The sequence below is a fragment of the Silurus aristotelis genome (genome assembly GCF_946808225.1).
Source record: "Silurus aristotelis genome assembly, chromosome: 21".
Taxonomy (NCBI): domain Eukaryota; kingdom Metazoa; phylum Chordata; class Actinopteri; order Siluriformes; family Siluridae; genus Silurus; species Silurus aristotelis.
In genome coordinates this window covers 8916590-8927630 of record NC_139594.1, presented here as the reverse complement: position 1 = coordinate 8927630, position 11041 = coordinate 8916590, and the positions used below count along the sequence as shown (strand labels likewise).

At 36.9% G+C, this 11041-nt stretch overlaps 1 protein-coding gene across 1 annotated transcript; it reads right to left on the bottom strand.

The window, feature by feature from the left end:
- Nucleotides 1-645: 645 nt before the first annotated feature.
- On the bottom strand, nucleotides 646-2878 carry uts2r5 (urotensin-2 receptor 5). The gene is made up of 2 exons (XM_083523364.1): nucleotides 2626-2878; nucleotides 646-2382 (listed from the first exon to the last, which is right to left on the bottom strand). The coding sequence occupies exon 2, from the start codon at nucleotides 2369-2371 to the stop codon at nucleotides 1307-1309; it is 1065 nt and encodes a 354-aa protein (XP_083379490.1). The 5' UTR covers nucleotides 2372-2382; nucleotides 2626-2878; the 3' UTR covers nucleotides 646-1306.
- Nucleotides 2879-11041: the final 8163 nt, after the last annotated feature.

The following is an 11041-nucleotide window of genomic DNA, read 5'->3' as shown; positions in this document are numbered from 1 at the left end:
TTTAATTCAATTTATGTAACTCATGTAAACACTATATATCCTGCACTTGCTGCTTTTGCACTTCTGGTTAGACCTAAACTGCATTTCGTTGCATTGTACTTGTACATGTGTAATGACAATAAAGTTGAATCTAATCTAATCTAATCTAATCTAATCTAATCTAATCTAATCTAATCTAATCTAATCTAATCTAATCTAAATAGTGATGTTGAAGTGTATGTGGTGCTTCTCTAATTCTCTCTGTTCTTTCAGTACAGTTGACTATAACCTGTCAAACAATTGCCCCCTTTTCTTGCATCTTATTTGAGAATCTTTTAAAAAAATAAAAAAAGAAAAGAAAAGAAAGAAAAATCCTTTACCATCTTGGACTATTATTTTTTTGGTTATTTTGAACAAAACTATATTCTCTGTTCACAACTCTTACACAAGTTTCAGGTAATGAAAATATAAGGCCATTATGGTCGTTGATGTTTGTATATCTGTTTGGAGGTTGTGTGACAGTAGTATACAGATTTGACATTATTATTGTCACAAAAACTGCAGTCAATTGAAGGCTTATTAGAGGCTTTAAATCCTCTAAAATCAACAAAAAAGTAGCCATATTTAATAATTAGTCGTTTTGGGTAGAATAAAAGCACTTGAAGTGAGCAAGTAAAATATCTAGAAAATACTCGAATTTAATATAAATTTATTCAACCTATTTCTGGACATTATTACTCATTTCAGCTTATATTTCTACATATATTTTGCAGTAGAACATGTCCTGTTTCACCTTTGATATGAGTACAAATGTTTTAATAATAGGTTTCAGTATATTTAGTTTGTTATAATATTATAATAGGAAATAGTGGATTAATCCGCCTATATACTTGATATTTATATTTGTAAAAATGCCGTATTTTGCAGTGAAGTTCCCAAAAACACGACTTCACCAGTACACATTAATGTTCATTCATTCACATTCATTTTAGTGCACGTTTATGTTGTGTATTCCCAGGCAAGTTCTAAAAGCAAGGCAACCTATTATACTGATTGCACTTATAAATATAATTCCAGAAAAGAAATTGTTTTGATTTTCTTTTTAATCTCATCAATATCACACCTAAACTTTTATTTCTACAGAATACTCTTATTATTTCATGTGGTTGATCCAGAAAAGGGATTTTTTTTTGTTGCTATTTTAAAATTCCGTTAAAAAATGTCATCTCTGTTTTCCTGAAAATCGAAATGTCGCCACTGATATGAATAAGGTTCTTTTGCAAAGAGCAGCACATTAAAAATCTTACACATTTAGCCCCCAGAATGCTTAAAGTGTAAACTGGTGACTTCCAGATGACACAGATCTTTGAGATGAGCGATGGAATCTCCTTTTAAACACCGTACCACTCTTCTGCCTGTCTCGCACATACTCCTGGTAGTTCCTGGTCAGCAGCGTGTACAGGAAAGGGTTGATGCAGCTGTTGCTGTATGCCAGACACGTCACGATGAAGTTCACACACACCATTGTGTTATGAGAGAGTGTTCCATGTTCAAAGTAATAAACACTGAGCAGTTGCCATATCCAAAAAGGTACAAAACATGCCCAATATGTAAGAACTATACCAAAAATCATGTATAGGACTTTCTGTTTAAGGCATTTAGTCCCGCTCGTTGCTTTGGAGGAAGACAACAGGTCAGTTTGTGACGTCCAGTAAGTCTTTGCTAACTTGAGATATAGGTAGCCGATGACACAGCCAGGAGCTAAGATACATGTGTTAAAGAGGACGGTCAGGTAGGCTTTGTAAGCAGGCATCTGCCAGGTGGGATGGCATATATGCTTCTTGACCCCATCCCGGATGCTTGTCCTCAGCTCGATCATGATCATGGTGGGAAGTGAAAGAGCGAACGAGACGACCCAGACGACGCAGGTGACGGCTCTCCTGTAATGCCTTGAACGGGTGAAGGTGTCCAGCGGTTTGAGGACGGCCACATAGCGCTCGGTGCTCATCACGGTCAGAATAAAGATGCTGGCGTGCATTGTGAGGAAGTCAAGGCTGAAGAGCACACGGCAGCCAATGTCACCGAAGTACCAGTCCTTGACAAAGTAGGTGCACACCACAAACGGAATAGTGCACAGGTACAGCAGGTCAGCCAAAGCCAAGTTCACGATGTAGATATACATAGTACCGGTTACTCGTATCGCAATGTTCATTATCACCAGGGTATACACGTTTCCAGCGATACCTACTAGAAACATTGTAATAAGCACTGAACCTAGGAGAAACATTATTAAGGAGTCCTGAGAAGATTCAAGCGTCTCGGAAAATGCCAGAGATGCGTTGACGAATACATCCGAGTCGTTCAAATGTGTCCCCATAGCCAAGATTAACATGCAGCAGTTTACTAAAGAAAAGAGTGACAAGGGTGTGGAAGAAGCCTTGCCAATAAAAGCATTGTATATGAAGACGTAGATAATGACAATTTACAATTTCAATTACATTTTTAGTCCACAAGACTAGAGATATCACCTGTGATGTGAGGACCTCAGATAAAAGTCTTATAATTATCCAGCATAAAAGCAGAATGCACATCAGAGTCAGGTCAGAAAACACTCAGTATTAATAATAATAGATGTATAAATGTTACCGGCTCAGCTTTCCAGGAGACGTCCTGGTATGCGTTTGACTCCCAAACAATTTGCTGAACATCCCAACTCTAAAATTTATATCCGTCTCCCAAAGAAACAGTGATTCTAAAAGTGAAGAAAAACTCCAGAGGTTTTTAAGATGAAATGAATTCAAATTGTGGTGAGGATTTGCAGATTCTCCGCAGTGTGCAGCTCTGGTGTGTGCCTTGAGAGTGTATGCATGCAATTTTTTATCTCTCTCTTTCTATCTCTCTCTCTCTCTCTCTCTCTCTCTCTCTCTCTCTCTCTCTCTCTCTCTCTCTCTCTCTCTCTCACTCTTTCTCACACACACACACACACACACACACACACACACACACACACACACACACACACACACACACAAACACACACGCTCCTCCTGAGGGTTCCTTATACAATTTTCATCATTAAAGAAGCACTTATCTAAGATGTGATTGTTTCCTTCCCTTTTATGGTGGGGTAAACAGCTGTGTTAAGTTTTAGAGTAAACCTGATGGTTCCAGCCATCCGTCTATTTTCTTCTTCCCATGTCTGATTTTAATATATAACGTGGGCGTTTTTGCCATAAATAAGCTCGTTAAAGAACACAATAGCTACTTTCTCTTTTAATGCACATGTAATCAGTGGTAATCTGTGAATGATAATCTACACTATGTCTTATATGGTCATTTTTGTGATACAACATACTTATGGATATGTAAATGCTTTTTCATTCTGAATTATAAAATCTCATCATCACCTAAAAGTTTGTTCCTTGGCTATGTATCATATACATGATATTACTCAGTGATTGTACAGTTTGTTTCCAGCCCTGTGTGTCTTTAGATTCCAGAGTGATTAGATCCCACCGAGAAATAGAAATCTAATTGTCTTTTATATAGACTAATAAAACTGTCAGCTTGACTTAAAGAAATCCAGTCCACTCTTATCCAGAAATAGCTTATAGATCAATTTTTAATCTATGAACAGTATGAAACTAGAATGAGTTTGGTAAAGCTTTACTAATGTGAGAACCATGTGTGTTTAATTGGACCTTTATTTTTGGCCTGCTGGAATTTCTGTTTTATTACTCAAACCAGACAAAAAACTAATGGCGGAGGGTAATCTTTTTCCACATCAACCAGCAGGAAAAGCCATTTTCAAACGACAGATAGCATGAGCTCCGATCAACTGCCTCACTTTTCTTTTAAAGATCAGGGATGTGCTGATGACGTGTCTGAAGAAAACTTAGTTTAGACCTAAATAATGACACGCTTCGCACATCAGATCTATTTATAATTCTGAATAATTACAGATATTACAATGATATTTGCTATAAATGGAAACTGAGTTTTGGAAGATGGCTGACACAGTGAGCTTTAAACCTGCAGGAAGTCTTTGTGGATTCGATTGGTAGATTCCTCCACCAGACAGGTGCAAGAATATGAAGTCTTAAAATAGATTCCCTAAACCAACCAGGTGGGAAAAACAGGATGGCAAAGGATTACCTGATAAGCCACTACAATTGGAAGTCCTACTGAATTGATATGTTCTTAACAAAAATGATTCAGACTATGCTCTTTTGGCATTTTTGGACTATATATTTTGGTATTCTGTATATTTTAGTATTTTATTTGTGCTGGATAGATTACATCAAAAATGCAAAAAAAAAAAAAAATTCAGATCGTCTTTATTGTCTACTGCTTCAAAATCTGCTTTTGTGATTTGGCAGATAATTTTTTAAGATCAAAACACTCATTTTCATTTCAAAATATAACAAAGTATAACTAAGGTATGTCACAAGCTTTAATTTGGTCATTGTGCACTGAGACAAATTTACTAAGTAAGCAGTTGTATAAATGAATGATAAAAAGAAGGGGAAACCATCAGAGACACATGTTAATAAAAAAAAAGGATAGAAAAAAGTTAAAAAGTAGTCAGTGCTTGACTAACAGTGTCAACTCTTTACACTAAGAGAGGAAAATATAGCTCAACATAACTCGATTGTCTCAGTCTATTAAAATTGTACATTTGTGCAGCTAAATAAATGTATTATAAACAAGCACTGAATAAATAAATAAAAATCGAATATAGGAATAAATGAAATAAAATTTTTATTTCATGTTTTTTGATCATGTACGCAGAAAAGCTGGTCGATGTAACACTATCCTCAGACACAATCACCTAATCAGGGTTGTTTTATCTGTTTTTAATTGGTTTACTCATTCCAGTGATTGATCTAATTACTATTCGTGTTTGCCCTGATGCTGAATAATTTGAATACAATTTATCTAACACTGAAATGCAGAACGTGTCATTTCAGAAAGTACAAGCTTTAGATGAAAAAGCAAGGCCCATCAGTGGATATGTAAAACGCTCTGAACCATCGTCAGCATTAATTGTGTCATTATTGTAAATTGTTGAGGCATTCAGTTTTAAATGTTGTGTTGCGGTGTGCTCAAGTCAAGTCAAGTCAAGTCAAGTTTATTTCTATAGCGCATTTCACAACAGACATGTCTCAAAGCAGCTTTACAGAAATCAACAGTCAAGGTGAATGGTGTGCATTTATCCCTGATGAGCAGCCATGGTGACTGTGGCAAGGAAAAACTCCCTTAGATGTTATGAGGAAGAAACCTTGAGAGGAACCAGACTCAAAAGGTAACCCATCCTCATTTGGGTGACATCAAGAGTTTGATCATCAATCTTTCAACAATACAGAACACTGAAGAGAGAGAACTAACATGAGTACTGGAGTATAAGATTATAAGTAAATGTTCTTTCTACAGTCTTTGGTATAAAAGTAGGAGCTACTGAGCTCAACATTTGTGATCATCACAGATCCAGCAACAGCTTTTTTCCATGACAGAGCCTTTAAACACTCCAGGAGGTCCAATGTCAAAACTCCACACATGTAGTGGGATCCAATTGGCACTGGTACGTCTCTAGATGGTTCAGGATGTTTGCGAGTTTGGCATCTACTTCTTTAAAGTACATAATCATCATGAGGTGGGACGTGACTGGAGCTGGCCAAACCTCAGGAAGCCTCGGGAATGGGGAGAGAAAGAGAAGCAGTGGAGAGCAATTAGCATAGCTGCTGTTCATGATATTAACAGCACAAGTTGATAATGTGCATGTGATCAGATGTTCTGGAGCACAAGGTTATGTTGTGAGACATGCTATTTGTAGGCTTTGCTAAAAATATATGTTTTTAATCTGCACTTAAACTGGGTGAGTGTGTCTGAGCCCTGAACACTGTCAGGAACACTATTCCAGAGTTTAGGAGCTAAATGTGAAAATGCTCTACCACCTTTAGTGGACTTTGCTATTCTAGGAACTACTAGAAGCCCAGAGTTTTGAGATCTCAGGGAGCGTGACGGATTGTAGTGTGTTAAAAGACTGGAGAGATACATGGGAGCCAATCCATTTAGTGCTTTATAAGTGAGTAGCAGTAGTTTGTAGTCTATTCGAAACATAACAGGTAGCCAATGTAGGGACGATAAGATTGGGGTTATATGATCATATTTTCTTGACCTAGTAAGAACTCTTGCTGCCACATTATGAACTAACTGAAGCTTGTTTATTAATGATGCAGGACATCCACCTAGTAACGCATTACAATAGTCTATTCTGGAGGTCATGAACGCATAGACGAGCTTCTCTGCATCGGATATAGACAACATGTTTCTTGGTTGATAATTTTTTTTAAAGATAAGTTGCTGTCTAAAATAACTCCCAGATCTTTTACTGTTGAACTAGTGATTACAGAACATCCGTCTAAATGCAGGTTGAGATGCTGGAGCTTCTGTATACTAGTTTTTGGGCCGATGAGGAAAATCTCCGTCTTATCAGAATTTAAAAGTAGAAAGTTATGGGTCATCCAATCTCTTATTTCCTTAACACACTCAGTTATACGAGCTAATTGAGCTGTATCGCTTGGTTTAGATGAGATATATAGCTGGGTATCATCAGCATAACAATGGAAGCTAATTTCATGCTTTCTAATAATATTTCCTAAGGGAAGCATGTATATTGTGAAGAGCAGGGGGCCTAGAACTGAACCTTGTGGCCCGCCATAATTCACTAGCATTAGCCTGGATAGCTCTCCATTTAAATCTACAAAATGGTAACGATCAGACAGGTAGGATTTAAACCAGCTTAATGCCTGTCCCTGATTGCCGATGTAATTCTGTAAGCGATCTAGGAGAAGATCATGATCTATAGTGTCGAACGCAGCACTAAGATCTAGTAAAACCAACAGCGAGATGAAGCCTTGGTCTAAAGCTAAAAACAGGTCATTAGTGATTTAAACTAGAGCAGTTTCTGTGCTATGATGGGGCCTAAAATCTGACTGAAACTCTTCAAAGATATTGTTCTCTTGCAAGTGGGAACATAACTGGGTGGCGACAATCTTTTCTAAAATCTTAGACATAAGAGGAGGTGAGCTTTACTTACCAGAATCATATTCACTACTACTACTACTACTACTACTACTATTAATAATAATAATAATAATAATAATAATAATAATAATAATAATAATAAGCTTTATGACATTGTGTGCATAACGTTTAAGTTAGATATGACACATTTCTATAGAATTTTAAGATTAATTATTGATTAATTTTCACTTTTAACAGTTAAAACAACCCCAAAGCAAAAGTATCATATGCTGTTTTGTCTTTCAATTATTGTCCATTCTTTCATGCAAAAAGGCTTTAAGATTCTTGGGCCTTAATGTATTTACTGTTCTTTTGAAGTTTGTCTGCAAACTTTTGATGTTGTTTAGGTTAGTAGTCTGTGAGGGCCCTGCCACAGCCTTCATCTTGTGTCTCTTAAGGTAGTCCATTGTGGATCATTAGGTGTTTTTACAATTATTTTACGTCGTGTTATCAAAGCCATCTCCTTTTCATCTTCAGCTTATATTTACAGACAGTGTGATGATTAATTCCAGAATTAGCAGGTATTCAACTGTGTCCATTCTTGCATGTGTCACTGGATGCAGCACAAGCTAAAACACAAGGTGGTGAGGTGTACAACTTATACAATTCTGCATCATTTTTATTCCAGTCATATATTTTCTCCAGAATGTTTTATTTTAACTTCATTAGACCACAGAGCTTGTTTCCAAAATATATTAGAGTTTTAGATGTTTATTTGCAAACTGATGCTGAATCTTGTGGTGAGGATGCAAGAAATGTAGCAGTTTCGTAAAGATTACAAAGTCAATACTGAGGCTTTTTAACAGGGGTTTTGCTTTTCTAGCAGTGATGATGATTGATAATAATACTGACCAGCTGTGCACAGATTTGAGTTAATTAAATTTCATTTTCTCCCGCTTATCCGTAATTCGGGTCGCAGGGGGAAGCAGTCTAAGCAGATTCCCCAGACACTTCTCCGTGTCCTCTCAGCACCGGTCCCTTACGGTCCTTCCTGCAGGTGGTAAGCCCACGGGAAGGCGGCCCCACGTCGCTCCGACGTCACGGTCCTTAATTTATTTTCCTCGTAAGGGTCCCCTGGAGCATAGAGGGTTAAGGGCCTTGCTCAAGGGCCCAAGAGTGGCAGCTTGGCTATACCGGGGCTTGAACCCCCGACCTTCCGATCGGTAACCCAGCGCCTTAACCGCTGGAGCCACCACTCCCCTTAATTAAATTTAGTTCAGTAATGTGAGACCTCAAATCTTTTGCATGGTACTCCTTTTTTCTTTATTTACTCTAAAACTCTACAGAAACTTTACATAAAATATAATATCAATCTGGTTTAAAATGTTGAAGAAACGGTTTCATCTCATGCTATATGAAAGTTAGTTTGGCTCTCTAGTTACTTGCCACTATATGATGTCTGACTTTCCTTTTCCAATTTTAGTATAAACAAATCACTTTTTCAAAAACACTGATTTAGTCTGATTTAGTAAACCATTTAAACATTTGAAAATTCCCCTCACATGATTTAAAAATGGGCAATTATATAAATGAGCCCATTTGTGCTCTTAAGGCTGCATACAATCAGACATATTTATCAAAAGCAGCAAGGACATTTTAAGGACAATGGAGGAAATGAAGTCATAAAGGAACCAGGGGAGAAAAAGCAAGTTAAACAAATTAAAGATTGAAAGAAGAGGAATTATCCCAGGAACTGACTACATACTGAAATATAAATGTTGATACTGAGTGTGTGCTAGTTCCTTTCTAATCATGTACTGCTCATTTACTGGGATGGAGAGCAAACTCCTACTGTGTACTCTTAATAAAGATTCCTCTAAATGTCTTTATACTGCAGAACTTGCTTAATCAGTCATCCTTCTCAATAGTTTACCCCACTTTCAATTACAGTTAAAATTATCCTCAAGTTTGCAAAAAGAAGATTGTATCAATCTCTGATTGTAAAGTCTAATAGTAGCAGGGAGATTAGACCATCTGAAGGAGCTGCTCAAAGATAAAATAGTTTCATCCAGGGGGTGAGAGTCGTTCTTCAGGAATGATGACAGTTTAGCTACCATCATCCTTTCTCCCACCTCCTGTACAGTGTCCAGGAGAATCCCAGGACTAAGTTGGACTTCCTGATTAAGAAGCAGGATGAACGCACTATATAGTCAAAAGTATGTGTATTAAGTGATCATAAACATCTATATTCTATATCCTTGTTGAACGTAATGGTCCAAAACCACGGAGGCATTACTATGGAGTTCGTTTTCTTCCCTTTTGGGAAGGTTTTGGAGCTACAAAAGCACTACTAAGATCAAGTACTAATGTTGGGTGGAAAGTCTGGGGGGAATCGTTGTTCCAGTTCATCCCAAAGGTGTTCAGTTGGTTTGTAATCAGGGCTCTACTTAGGACACCCAAGCTCTTCAACTCTAACCATCTCAGATCAGGTCTTCAGCTCACTTTATGCTCAGGGCATTGACATGCGGGAACAAGGTTGGGCTTCTGAGTTCCAGTGAAGAAAAATATAGTAATACTGTAGCATAAATAGATATCCTTGTCAAATCGTGTGCTTCCAAAATTGTGGAAACAGTTTTGGGAAAATAAACACATACATTGGTCATAAATTGTAGCTTTTGATTATTTTTAATAATTTTCTTTTTTGTGCAAAGCCACCCAGGTATTGTTTTTTTGTTATTTTTTTCTCAATGACTTGAAATCTAAATTTTTTATCATACATATCTTTGTTAAATTCATTTATTGATTCAGATTGTAGGATTCCATGTAGAGATAGGACTGTTCCAATAACCCAGTATCAGGATCAGATCACTAATGTTAAAAGAAAAAAAAAGAAAAAATTATATAATATATATACATATTTATGTTGGATTGGATTTCAGACAAAAAGTATCTATTAGATACTGTAGCAAGTGGCAAATTAGAATAGTCAGAATAGTATTTGGAATATAAATGAGTTATAATAAATGAGAATAAATGAGAAGAGATTTAATAGTTTTTTGTTTCCTCTTCTTGGAGTTGGAATAATACTTTATTATATTAATTATAATTATATGAATTTATATTTATTATAAATATAACTGGTAAGGTTTTGACTCACAGTGTATAAACATAGATATTGGAAACCTGTCTGAAACAAACATTTATTAAAGAAAAAAAAAGAGAGACGTTATTCTGATATAAACGACAGACAGTAACATATAAAGAAGCTTCTTTTATAAAATCATAGAAAAAGAAAAGGACAACAATTAATAAAACAGAGAGTCTGTAGGGCAGGCATTGGATTCCTGAAAGCAGAAGTGGAAGAATGACAAAACCTTCTGCTTATTACAGTATTGATTCCAAGCCATTTCTTTCCAAATCATACTGAAAGTGACCTAATGAGAATCCTCAACTTTCAGCTAAATTATGAAATTGATTATACGTCTCGTTTCCCCAGTACTGCATGTCATATGCAGTGTGATCAGCATATTCAATGTTGTCCCTTACAAAGAAATTTTATTTTTAGTCAGACTTTATTGATTTGTGTTGCAGGTCACGGGTTCTGCTACAATCTCAATGATTCACCTTCTACGTCCTTCTTCATGTTGTCTCAGTAACAGAAGCAGAAGGCAGATGTAATAATTGATTAACTCTAGACCATCTCTTCTCTAGGAGGCCCATAACAGGAGGCCCATTGTTACTGAGACAACTCTATACCGCACACGGACACTTACGGACACTCTACACCACACCATACTGCACACGGACACTTACGGACACTCTACACCACACCATACCGCACACGGACACTTACGGACCCTTACACCACACCATACCGCACACGGACACTTACGGACCCTTACACCACACCATACCGCACACGGACACTTACGGACCCTTACACCACACCATACCGCACACGGACACTTACGGACCCTTACACCACAAAATACCGCACACTATGTAGGCAGTATTTTTTTTTTGCTGTTATAAGAAA